The sequence below is a fragment of the Bombus fervidus genome, chromosome 3 (assembly GCF_041682495.2).
Source record: "Bombus fervidus isolate BK054 chromosome 3, iyBomFerv1, whole genome shotgun sequence".
NCBI classification, from domain to species: domain Eukaryota; kingdom Metazoa; phylum Arthropoda; class Insecta; order Hymenoptera; family Apidae; genus Bombus; species Bombus fervidus.
The window spans coordinates 14,744,018-14,769,809 of NC_091519.1; the positions used below are offsets into that span (position 1 = coordinate 14,744,018).

The 25,792-nt window shown below is 36.9% G+C and overlaps 2 protein-coding genes across 6 annotated transcripts in view; one reads left to right on the forward strand and one right to left on the reverse strand.

Annotated features, from left to right (window-relative positions):
- Positions 1–65: 65 nt before the first annotated feature.
- Endog (endonuclease G, mitochondrial) lies at positions 66–14,431 on the forward strand. 2 transcript variants are annotated; one of them, XM_072000412.1, is made up of 6 exons: positions 66–442; positions 635–828; positions 901–1,137; positions 1,209–1,389; positions 1,467–1,578; positions 14,294–14,431. In XM_072000412.1, the coding sequence occupies exons 1-5, from the start codon at positions 179–181 to the stop codon at positions 1,563–1,565; spliced, it is 975 nt and encodes a 324-aa protein (XP_071856513.1). In that variant the 5' UTR covers positions 66–178; the 3' UTR covers positions 1,566–1,578; positions 14,294–14,431. The 2 variants fall into 2 exon arrangements, with proteins under 2 accessions (XP_071856513.1, XP_071856512.1); XM_072000411.1 differs by lacking the exon at positions 14,294–14,431 and having other exon boundaries at positions 67–442; positions 1,467–1,887.
- Crb (cell polarity complex component crumbs) overlaps positions 1,874–25,792 on the reverse strand; it is a 30,297-nt gene continuing 6,378 nt past the window's right edge. The window contains exons 2-19 of one of the 4 annotated variants that reach the window (XM_072000407.1): positions 14,865–15,235; positions 14,276–14,456; positions 13,731–13,898; positions 12,598–12,925; positions 11,610–12,070; positions 10,862–11,043; positions 10,589–10,742; positions 9,726–10,190; positions 8,639–9,374; positions 8,143–8,545; positions 7,464–7,919; positions 6,559–7,311; positions 5,600–6,431; positions 5,117–5,486; positions 4,693–5,008; positions 4,236–4,553; positions 4,060–4,155; positions 1,874–3,984 (exon numbers count right to left, since the gene is read on the reverse strand). In XM_072000407.1, the coding sequence (XP_071856508.1) occupies positions 3,757–3,984; positions 4,060–4,155; positions 4,236–4,553; positions 4,693–5,008; positions 5,117–5,486; positions 5,600–6,431; positions 6,559–7,311; positions 7,464–7,919; positions 8,143–8,545; positions 8,639–9,374; positions 9,726–10,190; positions 10,589–10,742; positions 10,862–11,043; positions 11,610–12,070; positions 12,598–12,925; positions 13,731–13,898; positions 14,276–14,456; positions 14,865–15,235 (6,818 nt within the window). In that variant the 3' untranslated portion in view covers positions 1,874–3,756. Of the gene's footprint in view, positions 3,985–4,059; positions 4,156–4,235; positions 4,554–4,692; positions 5,028–5,116; positions 5,487–5,599; positions 6,432–6,558; positions 7,312–7,463; positions 7,920–8,142; positions 8,546–8,638; positions 9,375–9,725; positions 10,191–10,588; positions 10,743–10,861; positions 11,044–11,609; positions 12,071–12,597; positions 12,926–13,730; positions 13,899–14,275; positions 14,457–14,864; positions 15,236–25,792 lie in introns of those variants that run through there. The other 3 variants (XM_072000408.1, XM_072000409.1, XM_072000410.1) reach the window with 3 other exon arrangements.

A 25,792-nucleotide genomic window follows, 5' to 3' on the forward strand; every position in this document is an offset into this window, starting at 1 on the left:
GAAATCTGCTGCGAATTGTTTGCAAAGTCTTATCTAATCGAATAAAGAAATAGACGCGATGTGGCGATCAACGTATTTACAGTCAGTTACATGTTGTATTCTAGTCTTATAGTACTGTGAGCAGTGAGAGGTTATAATCACAAGAGAATTATTTATTAAAGGCATAGTGACTAAAAGTATGACAGCAGTAACGCGAATTATATTGAAATTGAGTGCTGCAACTAGCGTAGGTTTTGCTGGTTGGTGTTTGGGGAAATTTTCAGAACAGAAACGACATTTGAATGCAGATATAAAAAACAGTGGAAGTCATATTATTTCGAATGTAAACATCAAAGAAATGCCTGGTTTACCTTTATTTGGAACTGTTTCTGCAGCAGTTCCTATGGAAGTTGATACAAATATGGGTTCAAAATTATCATCGACAGCTACAAGAGTATCAGAAGTAAGTTATTTCAGTCATACTTAACCTCGATAAGTAAAGATAAACAGTATGAAAAAAATTCACCTTTATTACATTTATCGCTTGTTATGATAATAGTATTTTTTTTTCTATTCTGTTATTCATGGTATATTTATAAAATCCTGTAGAATAAGAAAGGAAAAGTAAAAGTAAAATGATTTTCATTTTTTACAGATTATGAAGTATGGTTTCCCCGGATTGGATCATGTTAGATCTTACGAAGATTTTGTTCTCTCTTATGACAGAAGAAACAGGGTAGCTCATTGGGTCTTTGAACATTTAAATAAAGATAGGTTACGACCCAATGAGGAGATATCACGTAGTAAGTGTGAATTCAAACCTGACCCAAGCATACATCCTTTTTTTAGGTAAATATTTGGAGTTTGAAACTATATAGAATATTGTTTAATTTATGTTTTAATAATTTTATTGGTAATCAGATCAGAAAATCATGATTATAAAGGCAGTGGATACGATCGTGGGCATTTAGCAGCAGCCGGAAATCACAAATGTGCTCAAAGTCACATAGATCAGACATTTTTCCTAACGAACATGGCACCGCAAGTAGGTGTGGGTTTCAATAGGGATTCTTGGAATAGATTGGAAAAATATGTTAGGCACTTAACTAAAGTTTATAAGGATGTATATGTCTGTACTGGTCCTCTATATTTGCCAAAGTGAGCAAAACTTTGTTACTCTATATAACTTTCTTTTTTAAATATTTCAATTAAATACGTGATGATTACAGAATAGAGGCTAATGGGAAAAAATATGTTCGATATGAAGTTATTGGCACAAATCATGTAGCAGTACCTACTCATTTTTATAAAATAGTTGTTGGCGAAACATATGATTCTAAATTAGAAATGGAAGCATTTGTAATGCCAAATACTCCTATAGATGACAATGTACCTTTAACAAATTTCCAGGTAAATTAATAATATATTGAAATCAGAACTGTATGATATATTCTATATGAATAATCATGATATATATCTCGTGACAGGTACCACCAGAAAGTATAGAACGGGCTGCTGGACTTTTATTTTTTGATAAGATCTCACGTGATAAATTAAGTAAAATAAATGGAAAAAATATTCGGTAACTACGACATGAAGGTAAGAGACAAAAATTGAAGTAGATAGAATATCCGATCTGAATTTTGTAGATACACGAAATTAATTTAATTGAAAGTAAATATATATTTACTAAATAGAGATCTTAATGAATGATAATATGTATTTATCGGTCACTTAAACATCTTTTTAAAAAAAAATTGTACCTGAAAATTTTAAACAACCTTTTATGTATCTCATATATAATAACAAATGTACATATAGCAATATACTTTGTATGTATTGTATATGAACTCTTTCTATATGTATTTTATAAAAAGACAAGATAAATACTATGTTGAAATATTTAAATTTTTATTGTTTTTGTACATTTAGTTTAAATTGTAATAATTATTTATGCACAATATTGCATGTTGTCACAAAATAAGTACTCACGTGAAAAGCGCATGCACACGTAATTTTTAGTACTCAAAATTTCAGTCTTGCAGAAAATATTAATGATATTCACTTTATAATACACATGGAACAAAAGTTATTCTTCATAACTTACAATAAAAGTGATTACTCCTATCATTTCAAGTATAAATTCTCCACATAATTGTGTTTTTGATTGATACCACATTATATATATAATGCAGCGGTTACTATAGTGGATACATCATTCACATCGCGATACTACGATACATGCTTAAGACAAGCATGCTTAGTATTCTGCAATTATTTCAATACATATTCTCTGATTAAAAATTCTTTTTCTACGATGCACACATCAATACGATAAATAGACATTTCTGTTAATCTCGGTCCTATAAGACGAAAGGATAGTACACCTTGGTCAGTATATATGAAAAACATAGTACCAACAATATGTTAACTCTCATTTCTGTAAAGAATAATTATTCTTGGCTATTGAAAAACGATGACACAGTTTTTATTTACGGTTGTATCGTTTATATTTTAATAGACAAGAAAATTCTTCGCTATTACTTTGGTCGTGGTATTAAGTAATTACATACAAAATAATTCATCATTAAATACTATATTCATAATATAAAATGCTAATGGTAGAATCATTATTGTTTTTTTAAACGTAATCTAATCTATGTACAAATTGAACCAGCACAACGTGTCGATACTGACGAGCGAGTAAACGCACGTACAGTAATTAACTCGTAGCGCGATAACTACCCTTTACAACAATGAAGTCCAAGTTTTTCTCGCGAGTAAACTGGATAGCTTCTACTCCCACGTATCATCCTTTTGTTTCAACAGCGAGGTAGAAAAAGAGAGACGTCGTATATAAATTTCCTGATCTCTTAATAAACTCCCTTTTTTCTATAATGACAACGCGTGGAAGGAAACAAAATCGCGTAAAGGGTTCTATCCATGAACAGCGTTGCTTTACAATATTTTTACAAAGTTCCGGCATCTTCGCGACGATTCAAATAATAAAAACACTACGCTGTATTGATATTTAACAGTGTTTGTATCATGATTGCCCAAAGTTTAACGAGTAAAACAGTAGTAATGAATATCATTATGCTTTAGAGATCTCGATGTAACGTCTGTGTTCAACACAATTTTGCAATGTACATTTTCGCTGCTTTAAATTTACCGCTTATAAATAAAAGCTTTAAGTAGGATCAATTAGGCACTAAAATGGACGGGTTTCGTTTCTTAGGAGTTTCTTCCGAGTATTGCTTAAGTTAAGGACACTTAATGAAGTTTTAAGTACACTTTGTATAACTATATGATTTGTTCAAACCAACAGCACGATTAATATATAAATTCTATGGTACATTCCTCATCTCACTGCTCGCGATAAATTTGTTTCTTATTTAAATTCTTTTCTCAATCATTTTCTTGTATATCCCATTTTGACTTCTATCTTATAATCAACTTTTAATTTTATAGGCAGTTTTAATACGTTTCATCTTCAGCGTCGCTTTCGGATATCTTCAAATCAGTTATCATGTCCCAAATTGCTCAACTCGTTATGTCAATGTGACAGCTGCGTGATATGGTAGCATGGACTAGAAAACGCGCGATGAAACCCCGTATATTTTCATTGATCGTCTGGAAGCAGTTTCTTCGTGAGAACGACACTCTTTTCTCTCTTTAAACAACAAATACTGCGATAACGATGCATATTCCCGGCAGACTAGGATTTTTCGAGACGCGAAACATTCATACTATGTTCCTCAGTCACGAAATAAATTCTTAGATTAATCTCTCTTCCGGTGGTGGCTTCATCACATTGTCCATTTCTACACGCGGATTACTGAATTCTTGAGCGCTTGGACTGTATGTTCCTCGAGTAGCACGTTTCTTTCTAGCCATCATGAATAATGCAACTAAAGAACCTGCTGCAATAATGAACAGGCATCCGACGATAGGACCAACGATTACCGCTATATCGAGTGCTTGACTACCCAAAAAGTTTTCCGTCTAAAATAGAACACAACATTTACAGCACGTAATTGTACGTAAGAGAAATTATTATTCTAAAATATTAAAACGTACCTCTGTACAGTTTTGTCCGGTATAGTCCGGTGTGCATTGACACTTGTAACCGCCGTCATCTCCACATTTGCACGTACCTCCATTTTGACAATAATCCTGTTAAGGAAAGGAATATGAGATATAAGAAAACTAATCGTCGGTGTAGCGAGCAAGAGAAATTATCCGAGAAACAATACCGCTTTACAAGGATCCATCATTCCGCAATTGTATCCGCAATAACCTGGATCGCAAATACATTGGTAAGTCCCTGGTAAATTTTCGCATCGTCCTTGACCACAATCGGTCGTTGGCAGTACACATTCGTCTATATCAATTGAACAATCCTGTCCTATATAACCGGTGTCGTTACAATCACACACGAAACTATCTACACCGTCGTAGCATTTTCCATCGTTTTTGCATGGTATGTTTCCTTCTGCATCTGGCGCGCAGTCATCTATATTAATTTCGCAATACAGTCCAGAATAGCCGGGTAGACAAGTACACCGAGGTGTCTGGTAATTTAAAGTAATTTAAAGATTATTACATATTACAAATAATTATACATTAAATCATAGAGAATGAGGGAATAAAAGTAACCGTTTTTACAAGGCTAATAAAATTCTCATTGTATAAACCTGATATGCTATATACCTGATGCAAGTAATCGCATCTACCGCCGTTTTGGCACTTTCGTCCAATACAGTAAGGAGTATCACAGATCGAACCTTCGTAACCGGTCGTACAAGTGCAAGTGAAGTTGTCGTTTGTTTGTGGATTTACAATATCCGCGCAACTACCACCGTTTTTGCAAGGTTGATTTTCGCAAGTGATTAGGCGAAAGTTTTCACATCGCTCGCCAGTAAATTGATCTGGACACTCGCAACGGAAATAACCAGGAAGATTTATACATACACCATCGTGTTGGCAAGGGCTAAGGGTTACGCACTCGTTTATGTCACTGTCGCATCTGAAATAAAGATAAGCACCTAAGATAGCGTAAATTTAGTTTTTCCTGATTTTCGCTAAGAAACGAGTGTATTGAAATTTGATATAATAGATTATGTTATATACTAACAACCATCCCTGCCAGCCGCTATTACAAACACACGTATAATTGGCTATTCCATCGATGCATGTTGCTCCATTCTTGCATTTATTATCAATACATTCGTCGATGTTAAGGGAGCAATCGTCCTTTGCGTATCCAGCGGGGCATTCGCAAATGTAACTGTTTGCTTTATCAAAACAGTAGCCGTCATTTTTGCAATCGGAGTCGAAGCAAAGTTGACAGCCAATACTGTCATGATACGTTGAATTATTTTCTTGTAATGCTAAGTACTCTAAGGGTGTAAAATTGGCGTTTTGATATACTTCTTCGTACGTGAAATAATGTAGAAGCATACTTCCAATTCTTACTTCACCCAAGCATCCTTTAAAAGCTTCTCCTGTAAAATAGAAGACACGTTTTCTAGTCACGATGTAAATAAAAATATATAACAAATATTACGTAAATATTACGCGTATAATTAAAAAATGTTTATGTACGCTAATATATTACCTGACATTACATTGTAAGGCGGAGAAGCGGTGGTCAATGTACGTTCAGTAAAATCTATCGAATTTTCATTAATACCGCTTTTATTTTCTAGGATCTGTTTTCCAGGGCCTATCGTTATGTAACTGTGTTTATTCGATAAAACAGAGCCGAGTCCACCAAGAGTGACCGTTCCGGTAATTAATAAATCATACCACAAAGGAAAACTAAAGTTCGGGCTAACGTGCGATGCATATTCGTCGTTAGAATTTGCATATCCGCATTCCATGGAATTATTGCTCAACCTCAATACGATAGACGTCCAATTACCATCAGGTTCGACTTTACCAAATGTTAGTACTCCTTGATTCTGCAAGTTCAAGCGCCAAGATACCGTGACCTTGTCCTTGTAAACGGAAACGGTAAAATGCTGATCGCCTATACGAGGCGCGATATGCATTAACGTGCCACCGGTATTCGATCGATACGTAATCTGAATGGTATCGATCGTCGAGTCGGTCACATTTTTCTCTTCAACCTGATTATAAACGTAGGTGAAAGAAGTCGTGACACCGTTAAAAGTAGCATTAGCGATGCACTCATAGCCATCGTCTAGATTTTGACATTTCGATCCAGAAGGACAGTCCTGCAGTTGACAGAATTCCATTTCCTGGCAAGTTTTGCCGGTATATCCTCGTGGACATTGGCACCAAAAGTCGTTCCACGTAACGTGGCAAGTTCCATTGTGATCGCATGGACTACTCACGCATACGTTGTCGGATATCACACCCTTAAGAATTTTGTCATTATCGAAAGTCACGTTACCAAATTGTATTGGAGTGGGAATATCGTTTGCCTATAAAATATTTGTTTTTTATATTATCGCTAAAATATCGTATTGTAATTTATCACGCGCGATATAATTTTTAATGAAATTTTGTAATATCGTATTACGTAGATCGAATTGACAAACGTATCGTTACCTTTAGAGGAAAGAATTCGACGACCATAGTCTCAATGCCATTCGATATTTGAACATCTTGAATAATTCCCTTGAAGTTAACTTGCGGCACTTGCGGTACTTCTATCTGCCGATTGTCAACTTGCCGTATGTATCTGGATGCTTGTGGCATGCCACCCAAATATAGTACAGTTACGTTCAATTGACCGGACGCGCTGATAGTTTTCCGGAAATATTCGGTACCGTTGATCTTCACTTGCACCAGTGTTACGTTTCTAATTACTTGTATTAGATGATTGTTTCCATCGTTTAATTTTACGCCGCCAACGGTGTATGCCTCTGAACCGTTAAACTGAATCCTAACGAGTAATTCGCCTCCTTCTAATTGAGCTGCTATGTAAGTTTTCTCCCGAGGTTTAAGATCCGTTTGCGGATTCGGTTCTGTTCCTAGATAAAATATATCACCCCTATCTTGTCTCGTGCGAATAAACATGGAAATATCGACGATCGATCTGACTGCTCGTCTAGCCATATCCGACACTTTTACGGTTACGTATCCGTTTGTGATATTCTCATATCCGAAGGTCGCTGCTGTCATGTTGTATTGACAGGTATGACCAAGATACGGTCTCTCACATTTACAGGAAAAGTCACGCCACCTGTCCGTGCAGTGGCCACCGTTTTTACAACGATTTGGTGAACATTGGGCTTCGCGCGGACATCCTGGCTCAACGTCCTCCATGTATACGGTTTTTGACGAGGTACCAGAGTACACCTGAATTATGACAGTTAGGAAATTTTTCATAATTTTGATAAGCTCGTACGACAGATATTTCTTATTTAATATCTTAATTTAAAATTCCATAAATTCAATGGATTTTAATGTGACTACGTATATCGTTTATGATCCGAAGATATCGAACGTACCCACTCTCCGTTAATGACTACATCCTCGGTGCAGCCCACAAAGAAAGATGGGCCATGGGTTAACCGCCGAAGATAATTGGTTGTACCGCCGACATAAGTCATCGGGAAAGATGTATGATTTAAATTGGAACCTTCGTTTAGACTAATGGGATAGATCGTTTGTTCCTCGTTAGCCGAGAGTACTAGATGCGTAGCGTTGATCGCTACGAACACTTTTTGCCAGGTGGAATCGTTCAATTCACTGCCGATAAATACGCCCTCCCATTTGTTCAGAAGGCTCGAGTGCAAATTTAGCTTGCCATTAACGAGTTGGAGGATATAAAATGTCGAGCCTTTTCCAATGGCCAGTAATCCATTTGGTAAAGTCGTTCGAAAGCGAAATTGTATGTCGTATCCTTCGTCTCGAGTGGTATTCACTAAAACGTATGAGCTGCCGTTCAAAGACATTGTCGTTACCTATGAAAAAAAACAAAAGGAAACGGTATGAATTGGAAGCCAGCAAGAAGTTGCGACCTGTACGTTTACGCACCTTCTTCTGTGTCGCGTATTTATGCGTAAGGCAATACAAAGAGCGTGATCAAGCGAGATAGGCGATGAATTTAAGAAATTGAAACAGCTTGTAAATTTGCAGGAAGAAAAGAATGGCATGTCAAAGTACGTAAATATAAACGATGCTTACGTAATCGCAAATTTCTCCGTGATATCCGTTCGGGCAGGTACAGTTGAATTTATGTATCGTTTCATCGACGAGATATGGCCAACAAGTTCCACCGTTTTGACAAGCATTTCCTTGACAACCGATCAGCTCTACCGAACAATTTTTACCACCGTATTCTGGTTCACAAGTGCAGGTATAATCAGCTCTTCCATCGGTACACACGCCGTGCTCGCAGGGTGAATATCTTTTACACTCGTCGATATCGTGTTGACAATGATCGCCTTCGTATCCCTCGTCACATTCGCAAGTGTAACCGCCGATACGGTCTACGCAGGTTCCAGCTTGGCATGGATTACTATCGCACTCGTTGATATTTACTTCGCAGTTCTTTCCCGTAACACCTTGTACGCAAAGACATTCGTATCTGAAAATAAATTGTTAAAAGTACAATTAGTTCTTCTTTTTTCGGATTATCGATTATTCTTTGTCCTTTTACTTGGAGTATCACGATGCTTACCCACTCGCATTCGCATAGCTGAACTCTTGGTTGAATATCGAAGGTAACGTCAACGCGTCGCTTTTGTACAATTCCATGTTAGATCTCTCCAAGCAAGTACCATTATACTGACAAGGTGAACTCTCGCATTCGTTTATATCGACTTCGCAATTTTTGCCAGTATAGCCGGCGTAACACTGGCATTTGTAATTCTTGACATCGTCTATGCAATGGGCACCGTTCACACATGGTCCTGACCGGCAGTCGTCGATATTTTTCTCACAATGTATACCCTCGAAACCGGTGTCGGCACAGTCACAGGTATAATTGTTTATACCGTCTATGCATTGGCCATGATTTAAACAGGGCAATGGTTCACAATCGTCGATATTTATCTCACAGTTTAATCCACGGAAACCAGGTGAACAAATACACATGTAGCTAGCGATCTCATCGACGCAGGTTGCGCCGTTTAAACAAGGATTGCTTTCGCATTCGTTCACATCCACGTCGCATGTTTTCCCGGAATAACCAGCTGGACACTGACACTCGAACGTGTTAATACCATCGATACACGTAGCGTTATTTTTACACGGACCGCATAAGCATTCGTCAATGTCGATGTCGCAGTGATCTCCGGAAAATCCCGGTCTGCAGAAGCAATTATAGCTGCCATTTGTATTCACGCAAATACCGTTGTTACATAATGAGCTACCTTCTACCTCGCATTCGTTCACATCCTCCTCGCAAAATTTTCCTATGAATTTGAATAATCGATTAGTGGGTACAAGTAATCGACGGTCGAATGGAAAGCTTGAACAAGGCTCTAGAGCAGATTTTTGGGGGAAATCAGGTTGTTTCGTGAGCTCAACTCCTAACGCGTTTCTTGTGTTCGACGCGTGTATTAAAACGAATGACAGGGAGTATAGGACGGACCGTGCTTTGCTATTAATTCAACCATTGACCAAAATGTGCCATCGACCCTTGTTCGAGATTTCACTTTTCGGTTTAACATATGACAATTGGCGAAAATAATTACATCAACAAAAAATTCTTATTGAATTTGAATAAGATATATCTTGTATAAATTCTGTTTAATAAAATCTACCTTTGAAACCATCTCTGCATTTGCATTCAAAACCCTGTTCTCCGCGATCGATACACGTGCCGCTGTTACAAGGTTTCGTCGCGCAATGGTCAACGATAAGGGTACAATTGGGATCTCTGTAACCCTCGCGACATTTACACTCGTAACCAGCGATACCATCAATACAAACTTTCCCATCAGGGCATAGCACATCGACGCAGTCGTCCACGTTCACGTCGCAAATTTTGCCTTCGAAGCCGCGAGGGCACTCGCAAACGAATTCTCGTCGAGACCTTGGTATCAGCGTGCAATTCCCATTATTCTGGCAAGGATTTGACGCGCACGCATTGTACTCGCGTTCGCAATTTTCATCCATGAAGTCTTTCGTACAGTTGCATATGTATCCATTGATTCGATCGATACAAGTACCGCCGTTTTGACAAGGTTGTGATAAGCACTCGTCCACGTTGATCTGACAATTTTTACCTAGTGAAATTAAGATTGGTTTTATTAAACGATATTTATTTTCCGTTTATAGAACAATTTAAAAGCAAATAACAGGTATTTCGTTCGCCTGTGATAAAGTTAGTCGTTTAGAAAATAAGAAGTATCTGTTATTTGCATTCTTGATTCATCCTCTCCACTCTGGAGAACAAAATTAAAATAAAAATATAACGTAGAGATAATTCGCGGATGCTTCGTTCGTTGATGGAGGAATAAACGCGAATAATTAGAATATCCAATCCTTGACGCAGAGTTGATGAGACAAATTCAAGTGACGATGGATGAATGTCAGTTACACATTACGAATATGGTAAAACGAGTATTAACGTAGAATTTGACAAGCAAAGCTTCGTGCGAGAGTTTGCGAATAAATTGATTACCAGTGTATCCTGGAAGACATTGACAGTAGTAACTATTTTGTTGATCGATGCAGATGCCGCCGTTACGACAGGGATCACTGGAGCACTCGTCGACGTCGATGGAACACTCGGGGCCTGTCCATCCTGGCTCGCAGGTGCAATAATAACCGCCGGGCTGTTCGAAGCGAGACGTAACAAACAAAGCAAGAGGCCACATAGAGATATATTCGACAGGACGCGGTTGATTAATCGGCTGAGTGTGCATGCAAAGCGATTTGCAAATGTCTGACTCACATAATCGTGACAAGCGGAAGCTTGTTTGCAAGGTAGATCGCGACAAGTGATCGGATCCTTGCATTGAGGTCCTGTCCAAAATCTTGGGCACTGACACATAACACCGAAACGCGTCTCGAGACAACTGCCTCCGTTGTAGCAAGCGGAACACCAATCAGAGGCGGGTGATAGACAAGTGGTTCCTAATGGTCCACGCGTTACACGAAGACAATACGAAACATTTAAGAAAGAAATACGAAAAAGGATTAGTGAAGTAAAGGAGACGATGATTTAGAGAGACGTTAATCACGATACAAACGTATTCTCGACAACAACAATTTTACGTAATTTTCCACTTTCGGCTAAAATAGACTTTATTCTGGATAAAACAGACGTAACAGACGCACACGGTGAGCGTAACGATGACGTAAATGGTGATAGCGATTAACAGACCGCGGATGTTTGTGCATTTACGTGCAACTAGATTATGCAAAAAATCTATAAAATAGTCGAACTGCGTGTACTCGTTATGATATTTGATAAGCGATAAACAAATTTCTCGCTTTTTAGGATCTGTTTATCTAATTGGAAAATATGAATTTGCACAAACATCGGTAGTCTGGTTTAAGTTCGTTTAAAAAAAAAAAAAAAAAAAAAAAAAAACGAACGAATTCCTTTATACATTGAGATTTCAACACATTCGTTATATTTACAATTTCAAGCTGTGTCTTACGCTTTCACTAATAGGAATTTAATCTATTTTACTCACCTTTCCATTCCGGCGGACAAGTACAGTTGAATCCGTCTTTGTTACTTGTGCATGCTCCGCCATTACTACATGGATTACTGGCACAATAATTTATGGTGCAATTCGGAGGATTGCCCATGAATCCAGGATTACAGACGCATTGTGGCCCATGTGCGTCTTCTACACAGATGCTATTCGGCGGGCATGCCGCGTTCTCGCACAAACTTTTAAGCTCGCAGTGTCGACCGGCGTATCCGGACGGACAATTACAATGGTAGGAACCAACGTCGTCCACGCAATCGGCGTCGTGCATGCAAGGATTCGACAAGCACTCGTTTAAGTTCAATTCACAATTTTGACCCTCGAAACCGTTCGGACAGTGACAGATGTAGCCACCGTAATTATCATAGCACACGCCGTTATTCAAGCAGGGATTCGCCAAGCATTCGTCGATGTCAATTTCGCAATTACCACCTTCGTATCTGTAATAGAATGAAAACGATTAATAATTCACTATAATTTTTCTGCCTCAACAGGTTTATCTTTCAACCGTTTTGTAACGGTTGTTGATTAGATATCGAATACATACATGTATCGAAGATAATTATATTTTTCTACTAAGGATACGAGTTCTCGTTCGAATACTAAAAAGTAGAACTTGGTTCGTTCATTTTTTCTATCTAATATGTTTATTATATACTAACAATAAGATGTTATTTCTCTTCTTTAGATATTGAAAGTTTCGAATTTTTATTTTTGAACGTGTATGATGCGAAATGTACCAATGCATTTCATACATTCCAAAGAGATCACGTTTTTCGAAGCGTCGATAAAAGAATTATTGCCAGACGGCGCAGAGAAATGTGCAAATAAATTGGCAAGGAATTTAATCGACAGTTTCATAATGTACAGTGTATTACAGAAATGACAAACTAAAACGAGAGTATACGTAAACTGTTTGAGACTTTCCCTCGAATTATTTAATACGACGTAAACGCCAGAGACGTACCCAGTTCTATCGCATATGCAGGTATAATTGTTGATACCATCGATGCAAACTCCACCGTGTCTGCAAGGATTCGGTGAGCATTCGTTAAAATTGGTTTCGCAATTTTTCCCCGTCCAACCAGGCAGGCACTCGCACTTATATTCGCTTTCGGTGAGCGCTATGCAAACACCATCGTTTCTGCATGGACTTTGTTCGCAAAGTCGTACACCGAGCTGCGATTCGCAGTAAATTCCGGTAAAGCCTGGCTTGCAGATACAGCTAAAGTCTCCTTTCGAGTCTTCGTTGCATGTGCCACCGTTGCGGCAAGGACTGCTCATACATGGCGGACCTGACAAATTTTATACGGATAAAGTACTTTAGCATCTATCGGGAAAACAGTGTCTCTAATAGCTCTAATAGCGAAAGAATGCGACACCAGTGCTTCCGAAATCCAAACACCTGTTATCAGATAAAAGAGCCCATAATAAAAGAAAACGCGATAGGATTGGCAACTTGAAACTTATATTTGATAAGCAGATAGGAATGTTAGTATATAGTTCTTATTTATAGAAAGCCCGGCAAATGTATGGTGTTCCAGGTAGTTAGTGTCTTCGGCATGCTAATTTTCTTTAGCTCGTGATTGAAATAAAATAACGAGTGGAACGAGATGTTCGAGCAGAATATCCACCGTGCAAACTCGTTTCTTATAAACACTCGGCTTTAATTGGGAATCAAAGACGTGTTATTCGTGATATGTGATTCGTTGCGATATTCTATGTATGTATGTCATTCAAGAAAGGCAGACAGATGATGAAACTCATGCAAAGATTATAGACGAAAGTTAAAAAAAAGAATCCATGGCCGACTGAATTTTGATCGATATTTCAAAGCTTAATTTAGAGATTAATATTTCCAGTCACGATTGTATTATAAAAGGAACAAACAACGAGAAACTAAAATAAATATAACACGATTCGTTACGATGAATTTAACCGTGACTTGCTTTTAAAAGTTTTTAAGCTAAGCAACGTAATTCTATTTACGGTGAAGAAATTACGATCGTAATTTATGATAACGAGTATTTCCACAAGGCCATGGATCTATTTCTATCTTTCGCTCTGTGCCAGAATCCCGTATTCGACGTCAATGTCTACCGTTGTCAATTTGACAGTTGTTGCCGGAATATCGGGCGTAACAGTGACACTCGTAACGATCCTGCCGTGACACGCATTTACCATGCATCATGCATGGCTCGTGATGGCAGAAATCCATGGTGGCGATTGCGCTTGATCCTACACCACCGTTAAGTCCGCTCGTACCACCTGAAAGTTTCGTAGGAACATCTGCCATGCAATCTGCTACTTGTATCATAAATGGCACATACGAGTAATCTGAGAGTTTACGCAGGAACTAACTAAATATACGTGATTTTCACTCCGAAAGGTGTGCAGTGATCCAAAAATCTACAGCTTAGTACTGGATTTTTCGTCTACGGAAATTCTATTCTGTGGTTCGATTGCTGTTCAATTGTGGTTCAATTCCTCTTGTAATTGAACCAAACAAAGGAGAATGTGTTATTTCGCACGTATTTAGTATCTAGTCAATTTCTACATTTTCAATATCTTTCTTTCTTACTCGGCGAGATGTTCTAAATATTATGAATATTAATATTCGTTTGAAAGAACGTTGAAATTCTTACATCCTTTGTTTTCCGCAGGACAGGGGCCAAAGATAGCTCCGTTATTGATGGAATCGTTAAAAAGAATACCAGGACCTTGGAGGATACATCCTCTGAACGCTTCTCCCACGATAAGGGAGCCATTCATATCGTAATCGGGCAGCGTAAGGATCGCAGCATTGTACGTTGCATTAGCAATTACCTAAACAGAATCAGTGAAAAAATCAACGTTGTAACGAGAAATAGAAATATAACTTTAGAGTCTCGGATCTGCCAAAGAGGTAAAAATTACTCTTTCGGTCGTGCGTCTCTTTAAAAAAGAAAAAAAAAAAAAGAAAACTTAAGTCGAATGATCTCGACGGTAGAAGAAGAGAGGAAAAAACATTTTTTAAGATCACGTTTTTCATTTCATAAAGTTTCATAAATATCGATGTACGACTTTAAAGGGGAACATTATAATTTAAGCTTTTAATATATCATAATAATTTAATTTTTTAATTTAATTGATCGTCAAATCGTTGAATTTATTAAACAGATATAATTCGTCACTAGATATGGGAAATTTATGATAACGAGGAGAGTCTTTTATCTTGAAAAAAGTGTTGATTACCTGCGTGTGTCCTGCTGCGTTTAAAGTAAGATTTCCCAGTCTAAAGAAGATATTGACGTTGTGCCAAACATTATTCAGTAATCTGGCGTTTAGTCTCGCTTTATATCGTTGTTGATCGATGATAGCCGCAAACAGAAGTCCATCCGGGGTCACTTCAAGACTAATCGAATCCTCGTTGTATTTTTGCATAAAAAGTCGACCTCCTTCGCATGTTCGAAAACTCAAACCGCTATGCCTATGCACGGACACGAACGAGCTCAATTTGAGGAACGCCGACCCATTGAAATAGGCTTCCCTGGGACGTTCATCGTAGTTTTTGTGTCTGGAATCTTGCGGCGCTTCGTCGGTGACTACTAATAAGCTCGTAAGTACTAGAACATCAAGCAGTAAAACGAAATATATTACGTTACCTGCATAAAATCTCTTTCGTGATAATAAAAAATATAATAAAACATATAATAAATTTTACAACGGGGAATAGAAATTTTACGTTTTTCAGTGTGTCAGATATCGTAAATATTCGGACAGTTACAGATATTGACCGAAAGTAGGAAAGGAAAGACAGTGTAATCGATTATGTGAGTGTTCCAATTTCTGTTATCGCTATTAACTATGTAGGTTGAAATTTCGGTAAGATAATGTACGCTTGTATTGGATTCTAATCGACATGTGTACACGAAAGATTTGATTTCTCTGCTCACTGAAACGTTCAATTTAGGTTACTGAATTGCATCCTCTTCGATAAACTAGTCGAATGGTTGTTCGAATTCGTAGTTTTATTCGATATTGAACGAATTCCATATATTTAGTTACACTTTTTTCTTTACCCGAGTTCTGGTTTATTTAGGACATTTCTTTTTGTATCTCTGTAGCTTGCGTGGCCTCGTGCTATAGAATATTTATTAAGAGAGTAAGTTTTTCAATTTAAGCTTTATCATTAGGTATTTTAAAAATACAAACATCCGTAACTTTCCAAGCAAGGCGGTTGATGAAGTCCACTGCACCCACAGGAGGATCGATGGTAACCAATAAATAATGCATGAGATGCATCTGCACGCCCTCGAAAGGTTGTATAGTTAGGAGAGACTCGTTTAAGGTGGACATTACGGTTATACACCGGCGAAAATTCGTCGAAATCATGGACTTTGATTAATTACAACTACAACGTATTGATTATTTACGCGGAATGTTTATCACGTGAAAAATAAATTTCAGAACAGATAAAACAGATATTTTCCATTTATTTATATATATATTGCTATCATCATTTATTTATATATGTAGATAAATTATGTTTAGATAAATTAATCCACGTAAATCGAATTAATCGCACTTTTAAAATTAAGGTGCGCATGCTACACGTCAGGCTGCCATGGGAAAACAGAATTTAAAATAACATTATAATTCGATAGAGTTAACGTCGCGTATCTGGCCTTGTCTGCCTACACTTTGAAATAATTCAATACATCCATCCTTCGAATGTATCGAGTACATGGAAAAAAATTAAATGTTACTCGAATGACTAATAATGGGAAAAAGGCAAAAGTCGTGTGTATGTGTGTGTGTGTAGAGTACGATATAATTGTGAGAGAGTTTGTTGGAAAGGAAAAAATGGCACACACCTGGTATGAACCTATGTACGTACACGATCGTAAAGAAATCATAAACGATTTATAGAGAACACGATGGTAATAGTTCTTACTTCTTACATTGTCAATAATTAGGGAGATTCCGAAGTAATTTCTCTTATATTGAACGGAACAACTAAAAAGTTATTTTACGTGTATACAACGAAACTGATCGATCGTAAGTTTTACGACAACCGATAATAATATGGAAATTGTTCGAAGTGAGATCGGTTCCAATACATACATAAATACATATATGTTAACTGATAAAAGTATTTCGCTGTATGCTGTCTCCTCTGTATTTTCATAAGGCCTTGAATAACACGTCTCTGATGAACTATTCTTTTTTACCATCGTTCCCTAATTTACATATTCTGATGTTGACATAATAAACAGAAGCGTTATATCTCGCACAGAATTGCCGCGTTATCATGATATTTCAGTGAACGTCGTTAATGAATTGCAGAACAGGTTAATCAAAATATCTATGTCTATATATAGCGTCGTTACGAAGAAAACTTTAGGATAAAAAACGAAAATTTACGTAAGCATAGACAAAAAAAAAAAAAAAAAAGAGAAGAGCTATCAAAGTGGAAGTTAAATCATCGTAATCGTAACAAAATTATTCATGCTTGAATCTAAGGAAGCAGCAGTAAGGTATCTTTAATTAAGATTCATATCGTGCTGGCTCCTAGAGTTTTTCCACGATTCCTCTCGCATGAGCGCACGCGACGCGTTCGAGAATGAATACATGGCAGGAACTCACGAGTTTGCGTGATTGGCATATAAAATACGCACAGAAAAGACAGTTGTACTTTACGTATGTTGTCTTAGACACAATGGGGAACACATCGTGATGTGAACAACTGCAACGATGTAGACTTGAGAACATTGAGAAAAATCATGGAAAGTATAGTTAATTCTATAATATGTTCGAACGCTACTATATTATAGGAATATTCCTAATTTCTTATATATCTTAATTGCAATTGGTGATTATTTTTAAAGATAGAGATAATTAACAATTATATTAATCGGTACTTTTGTCCGATAAAAATGAATTCGATAAAAGTTGCCTACAACAATGGCATTAGAAATGCTACTTTAATCAATTTCTAAAAAATCAAAAAAGAAAAAGAAAATGAAAAGAAAAGGAAGAACAAGTTGCAAAACGAGATCTAATTACTTGATATCTTGAAGTGGATGTTACTCCGATTATACCGTATAAGTAGAAACGGTTTATGGAAACTACCGATCGTGAGACAACGCAGAAAACAACCGGAAGTAACTTCCTTTTCTTTAGAACGACGAGACGCAACGACAAATATGGTGACGTGCCTCTGGTTTTGCAGGTCTCAGCTCAACGATGAATCGATAGAAAGACGTTCTGTTTCGTGACTATGCAGGCGTTGAAGTCTCTTCTCCGCGCAGATCAACGGAGGAAGATTTCTCAGAAATTCGTCGGGTATTTGTCACACTTCTGAAGTTGAATGATTCAGAATAGAATATCGCTAGAGAGTAGCGATTGAAATAAAAAGAAGGTACTATAATATAAGCAAAAATGTAACCAAGATATTTATCAAGATTATTATTATCGAACCTTTTCCTATAATCTCAAAATATCGAATCGACTAATTTTTTATACAAATAAAATTAGAAATTAAATGTATCTAACTATTCGAACACTATACATAAAAATACGTGCTATCGTTAATTTTACATTATAAATTCGATAGCTTTTTTATTACTTCACTTGAATAATATTTGGATCAACCGTAATTGACTAACTATATCTATCGTTTCAAAATACCTATTAGTTGTTCAAGCAACAACAAATCATTAAGATTACGAAGAAAATGATTTATCTACTTTATATATTAGAAAGGAGTTTACTGTTAGAAAGCATAACGGATCAGACAGGCTACGTAAAATTTCACGATTCGTTTGGCATCTCGATGATTGGAAGAATTCCTTCTTATTAACAGCAAGCATGTTTTGTTACGACGAGTTGCAACAATTTGTGAATTGTTACATTCTGTGCGTCATAAAATATCTTATTTCTTTTGTCAAAGTAATGATCGACAAACGTGAAAATCCATTAAAGATTATACAATGTCCAACTAATTAAACCGACTAATGGATTCCTATTATGCGAGCATACCAATAGAATTTCTTAACACGGTGAATATCTTTGTTGGCATGTATTCACATATGAGTACAATATTATGTGACTCAACGGTTTAGCGAGTCTTGCCACGCCTTCGTTGGTCACGAGTAACTTTCTTTGTTGCTTTGTAGGAAGCTACTTATTCGAGATACTGTATACTAATACTCGTAAAGTAATAGATGCAACGATAGTAAATATGTAGTACAAGAAGAGTGGGTTAAGCAACAGACAAGTGCAAAATAAAATATACACGATGTAACGCGTATCTCTTTTTATTACAGTAAATACGTCGAACACGAGTTTAATTATTTAAAATAAATATTTATGACGAAAGGCTTAAATTCAGTGACGCAGAGAGACGCAATTATTCGAAGCAATAATATTTTAGAAGCTACGACTACTCTCGTACAATTCTAAATACTTTTTTCGACTAATTTTAAAATAAGTACGACTTAATAACGCAGAAGTTACTTTAGTATGTCATTAATGTATTTACGCTTTAATCACGAATTGTTTCATAACGTGATATTATGGTTGAATAATGCGATTGATAATTTTATTAAGAAGCATGTACGAGCTGTGATGAATTTCAACAAACAGAATTTATCACGGCGTGCACTCGATACGTATAGTGGTCGCGTGAGTTGTTTTACTAACAAACCCGTATCTTAGCCTCTCTTTTTGTTCGACGATCTTCTTGTACTTCGTAATTTGCCAATCATGCATGATCAGTGTAATATTTAATATTAGTTTAATCCCTGTAAAATCACGCACGATATGAATAATAGCAATTTGTTGTTGTAGAAAATAGTAAATATTTGTTTGAATCGTTGAATCGTAATTGAAATATCAATAATTTCTATACGTAAGTAACGAATAATGTAAAAAAATGTACGCACGATTCGTACTCATCTATCGTAAAACGAATGCTGATAGAGGAGAACATTATGTGTCGTTAACGTCAAAAAACAGGTTATGGTTTCGATGACTCACTGTCTCGGCTTTGTAACATGTAGATGCAAAGAACTCTTCGACCCGATCTCCACCGGTTATACTTTCAACGTAATCGTTGAATTCCTATACGTCGTTGGGTCGAAAGACATCATTTGCGGTTTATTTTTACCTTTCGACAAGACGAGAATCAACCGCTTTCCTTTAAGAATAGAGGTGTAGCCGAATGAGGATTTATTCGAAACTGTTTAACCTCGTGGCTCACTTACGACTTGTAGAGCACAGAAATCCAATTAGGGAAGAAAGAGTCTCTTATTTCAAGGATGAGATGCAAACGTATGTAGAACGGACTATTCGCCTAATAGGAAATTCATAGACAAACGTAATTAACATCTAAATAGCCCGTTTTTACGTTTACAACCTGTAGCATTTTCGTATTAAATCGCTACGTGAATTTTATCTATCGATATTTTAACGTAAAAAAAGTCAACGCGATTGGAAAGAAGGTTAAAGATGTACGAAGGATTATTTTCTGATTCAAAATCCGTTGATGTAAATTGATGGTGTAACCGTATATTATCGAAATAATTTAGCGATAAATCGTCGATTGTAACGATAATAGGTATTTTCGTTTTAATCGAATTGATTTGAGTTCGCTTTGAAACGATCTTCGTTTTTGAACGCGCACACATTTTAACGTAAACGGATGTCATATGCACGTAACACTCCATCATGTTCGTAACAAAACAAAAATCTATTTCTTAACAATCCGAGTTGATGAAAACCAATTTTTCCCTGACACAAAAATGTTGAACGACAAACATCGAAGGGATTATAATTGAGTGCAACCGTGGCTTAAATATCGCGTCAAGTTTTTCACGTAGCTATAAAATTTATATCTTCTTTATTTTTTATTTACAGTTTTCATCATAATACATCAGTTTTTTATATTTTCTGTTATACAGAAATTGTATACGGAAATTGTATTTCCTAAAAAGATGATAAGCGTTTCCATTCATTTTCGTTCCCTCCGTATTCGCTCGCTACAGATATCTCGACATAATGTAGCCGTGTACACTTACGCCCACCGTCCGATATATGCAATTTCAGTTCGCTACAATCTACAATCGTAGTCTCGTATTTGATCGGCTGAACCATAGAGTTTAAGTTCACCAGATTCTGAAAATTACCATTGCTCTTACTTAATGGGATGCTCCGGTATTCGCCGAGTACTCATTTTCTACAAAATCCAATTCTAAATGTCGAAGTTCAAATTCTACATAGTGGTACGGTTATCTCATTGTTTGTACAGACTGGCTGAAAAAATTTTCACGGAAAGACAGAAAGCGGAAAATAGAGGATGGAATTCTTTCCTGGAAAATTTCATTTCTGTTGTTTTGGCTCTATTGAGAAACGGACCTTGCGAATTTCTCTGCTTTGTAATCGAAAACACCCTGTATAAACGTTGAAAAGTATAGGACAGGTTGTAGGACAGGTATTAGGACAGGTAGTAGGGCAGGTAGTTACAGTGAAAATCAGTGTGCGTTTTGTTAACTGAACGTAGACGATTCTCACGGACCGTAGATCCTCGCCTTCGGGCTCTTTCATAGGAAAATTACCGATACATCGAACAAGAATGTATTATACAATTTTCTACGAGAAATTTCCATTCTCGTCCTCGCTTTCTCGTACCATTTCCTTTTTCATATCTTTATCAGTCGATTTAGTAATCATCCCGTAGCTCCACTAATTTGAGAAACGAATTGAATTTAAAGACTAATTACCTCGAAACTTTAACTTAATCACGTTTCATTATCTCTAAACCAACACGAAGATTCTAAGTATTTGTGTTAAAGCAAAGATAGCAACGATAACGAAGAAATTATCAAGAGCTCGGAACCGCTAGGACTTTCAACTTTATTTCAAAGGCTCTATCTGAGCACTTTCAATGCGCAAGCTACGCCGTAGAATTTTACGTAACGTCGTGCCTCGCTCATACTTGGAAATGACTGGTGGTGGCCTTGCGCGACAGGCTCCGCCATTGATCAGACTCGCCAAATTTCAAGGAAAGGAACACGTCGTGCTGAACGTTAATTTCACCTTCCGGGTTACGCCTGTTTTGTTGGTGGAAAATGCATTCCTATCGGATTACGTTGGCATACCGTGCTGCTGTGATCGGTTCTATAGATCGGTGAATGGATTTCATTCATTTGAACAGTGGTTCTCACGGGATCCGCTATGTTTCCGAGGTATGTAGAGACCAGATGTCAGGATAAAGCGAAACCACCGCCAAGAGGGAGGAGAATTGTCGACACGGTGAGAGACAGACTCAAAGAATAGAGAAAGAACCTTTGAGCAAGCGAGAGAGAGAGAGAGAAAGAGAGAGACGGTGGATTTCGAGATGACAGAAAAGGGAGTATAGAGGATTGATAGAGAAGGAAGGAGAATAGAGGGCGAGAAAGGAAGAAAAGGCGAGGACTACCGCAAGTAGATTCCGCGTGTATAATGACAGGCAACTGCATTTTCAATCGCGTTCTCCTGCATAAAAATGCTCGAGACCGACGTGCGCTGAACTTTATCGTGTGTACACAATTTTCCATGAGTGGACGCGCCTTTGATTGACATGCATCGATTGCATAATACAACGCATGGTCGCGCATTGACGTTTAAGAAAGGATTGGATGAAAAATAGAGGAAAAAATATACGCTTGAAAAATTCGATAACGTCATATTTGTTTTTGGGGAATATGCCTGCTTTATTCGATATTTCTATCGAGTTATTAGTTATTTATTGTTTATTAATACAGCCATGTATTTATACATATTCGATAACAATAACCATGAATTATTGGATATTGCGAATTATAAATCTGGTCGATGGAAATGCAACGGTACATGGAATACATTAATCGCCTTTGTGCAAGTTTCATTAGTAAGTCCTTCGTTCTCTCTTTTCAATAAAATCTGTGGCAAATTATGATTTTCTATTGTTAATAGAGAAAAGTAAATGTGTTAAACACGCGTTTTATGTGTAGAAAGCGAAACTAAATAAAGACATAGGTGACACTAATTTTGTCTTTTAATTTCACCTTTTAACGTAGGAATCTGTCAACGACATCTCCGTAAATTGTAAAGAATCTTTCTCGAAATCTATGTTTGTTTATTACTCAATTTTATTTAATTAATTCTCTTCGATCGATTTTACTCGCGTTTATTATTGTTAAAATAGAAATAACGTGTAATTATGAAATACGCGATGCTCAAGTTGCGAAGCAAAGGCAACTTTCTCAACAATTTGTGAGAAAACTGCGCCTTTGGGAATTCGTAATCAACTTATGGAATATCTTTACCGATCTAAAATGTACACCTTTCTATTAATATTTTCCTCGTTTCATACATTTTTTAAACTATACCTTGCCATGTTTAATATACTTTTAAAAAGTTAAATAACGTGTATAATTAACGCTGAATGCAGTCTTATAAACACGATCGTTACAAAATTTAATGAATTTACTTTGGAAACTGCCAGGTGCACGCTCGCCAAGGAACGCTTTGAAAACACATTCATACGTCCAAATACATACGTGCGATGAATACAGCACGGTCTATGTTAGATTAGATAATAACAATTTCTTTAATTACAGAATGAAACCATCACCGCTAGTAGAAGCAATAGCTTGAGATAATACTTCTAGAAATGCGTACGCGATTCAGACGAACTTATTATTCTCAACGAAATATATTTTAACAGAAGCTCGCTCTCATCAACTAACTCTACTTTCAGATCGTCCATAGCTATTGTCATTACGGGCCGTTAAAAAAAATTAACGTGATTATATCTGACAAAGACTTTTCTATCGTAGAGAGAAGACTTAATAATTTAAAAAAAGACGAGTTACGTTCGTTTATTTAACTATATAATGTGGCGACCAAAGTCTCGAATCTGGACCTTTCGATGTTCGCTCGACGACTGATTGAAACCGATCATCAACGGTTCGATATCGGAGAACGTTTAAATTATCGGCGCTCGGTCGGCCACGAACGCCGATCACTGAAACGAGTCCTCGAGGAAGGTTTCCACGTTTTATCGCCCACACTATCTTCTCAACGATTGCCAGATTGTGGGAAGAAATCCCTCGAGGATCAAAACTACAGATCGATTTGCGCAAAATAGAAACAAGATGAAACTTATGAGAAAAATGTCTGTCGTCGAGAAGCAGATTGGAATAACGACCTTGGTATACTGCGGCGTGCATGGTTACAATGCTGAGCGAAAGGCGCGTTACTAGAGCTTCCGGTTCTCTGTGATGTCTCGAGAGCACGTTTCGAGCAACGCTGCGTATATTCGCTGCACGACATCTCCCTTTCGTAACGGTATAAACTTTTACCACAGCTTCTCAGGATCATCGGTGTGGATCAGTGACCGACCCGACGCCACGACAACGACCCATGAAATCGCTGCCTGGTCGAAGACTCGCCGAGAATACTGTCGCGTACACTCCGGGGTTGTAACCATGAAGGTTACACACTTTGGATCTTGCGTCCTCGCTCGATTCCTCGTTTCTCTTCTTTTTATGCATTTCAGTATGCCATACAACCCGGATTTCATTGAAACTTTTACATCCCGGACTCATTCGGAAGACAACTAAACGGAGCTACGTTATTCTGTTTTAAGTTGGTAGCTTTTAGAATTTTTTTTACTCGCAGTACGATTTCAAGGATGAAGTTTTAGTCGAGTTGACGAACAATTACGTTCATTACGATGGTTTTCGGAAGCTTTGAGAGAAGCGACGATAACTACATAACGTAAGTTTAAATGGACGTGCGAATATTATCTTTAACGTAGAATGTCTAGGTGATCGTCATTATCAAAGCGTTGGTAATTCGCGATATAATTATCGTAAAGCAATTTTTATGTTCAATTACGCTTCGTGCTAAGTATCTTCAACTTTACTTTCACCTACTTATTAATACATAAATGTTCGGAACATGTTTTTACACCGTGTATACGTTACATAAACCGTTGTTTTCTAGTTATTCACCTTTACAGATTAGCCGATAGAATAAAGAAAACGGTAAGTCCTTATTTTCACAGTTATGCTTTTTAAACGTTGAATCAATCTCCATATGTAATATGCCTGTATCTTTTAACAAGCGTGGAGGAAACGCTCGATATACGAAGACCTACACGTGTTAAAAACTTGGAACTAAAACTAGAGAAAAGGAAATAAACGAATGGAATATATGTATAAACGTTCTAATTAATAATTCGCTGTACAATAACATAAGTAACAGTGTACAACTTTCTACGTGAAAAAATATTTGAATTTATATTTGAGATACATTTGAGAAATATCAGAGATAAATTTAACAAAACAGATGGAAACGAATGATCATCTGTCTGAAATTTCAACGCTGATATTTTAATCATACGCCGAAGGCATAACTCTCGTAACGTGCCAATTATTCTAGCGAAGAAAAACAATAAAACCAAGGGGTATAATAATGCCAAGATTTGGACTGGTTGGCTAAATCGCGAGCGTATTGAAATAATACGTTCCATATACATATACGCGCCACGTACCACGTACCATTGTCTTCTGCCTCACCTTTAAAAACGACACGCTCTGAAAAAAAAGCTATTCCGAGTGTGTGACACTCGAACGAAGAATGACACGGGAACTAAGGGAAAAAAAGGGTGTCGTTTCTTACATATGAGAGACTTGCATTTTAAACGGCGACCGCTTTGCATTATGTATAGGCGAAATTTTACAACGATAAAAACCCCACACGCAATCGTTGATCATTGTAATTTATTCCTCTCGGTTGACCGACATTATGTTAGTTAATTTAAAAATGGCTAGTAAGTGAATGAATTTAGATTACGATAAAATTATAAGTTTGTAACTTGATAATACGTTTCTCGATTTAATAACTATCTTAATATATGCCGGCAAATTTCAAGTATCAGTTTAATATAAATAAACACGTAAGTACAATTAGTACAACTACAGAAAGCATAAAGTATAATTAGTAACAAGTAATCGTAAGCTTAATCGCAAATGTAAACGAAGAAATATGATGAACGACAGATTGGAAGCTAATACATACATGTATGTATATATATATATATATATATATATATATATATATGTGGAACATATAAATGAAATACCCAAGTG

Excerpts from the sequence above, each read along its gene's own strand:
- Endog (XM_072000412.1), top strand. The coding sequence starts at position 179 with ATGACAGCAGTAACGCGAATTATATTGAAATTGAGTGCTGCAACTAGC. Across the intron at positions 829-900 it reads AGCATACATCCTTTTTTTAG|ATCAGAAAATCATGATTATA; the intron begins GTAAATATTTGG and ends ATTGGTAATCAG. Across the intron at positions 1,138-1,208 it reads GGTCCTCTATATTTGCCAAA|AATAGAGGCTAATGGGAAAA; the intron begins GTGAGCAAAACT and ends TGATGATTACAG.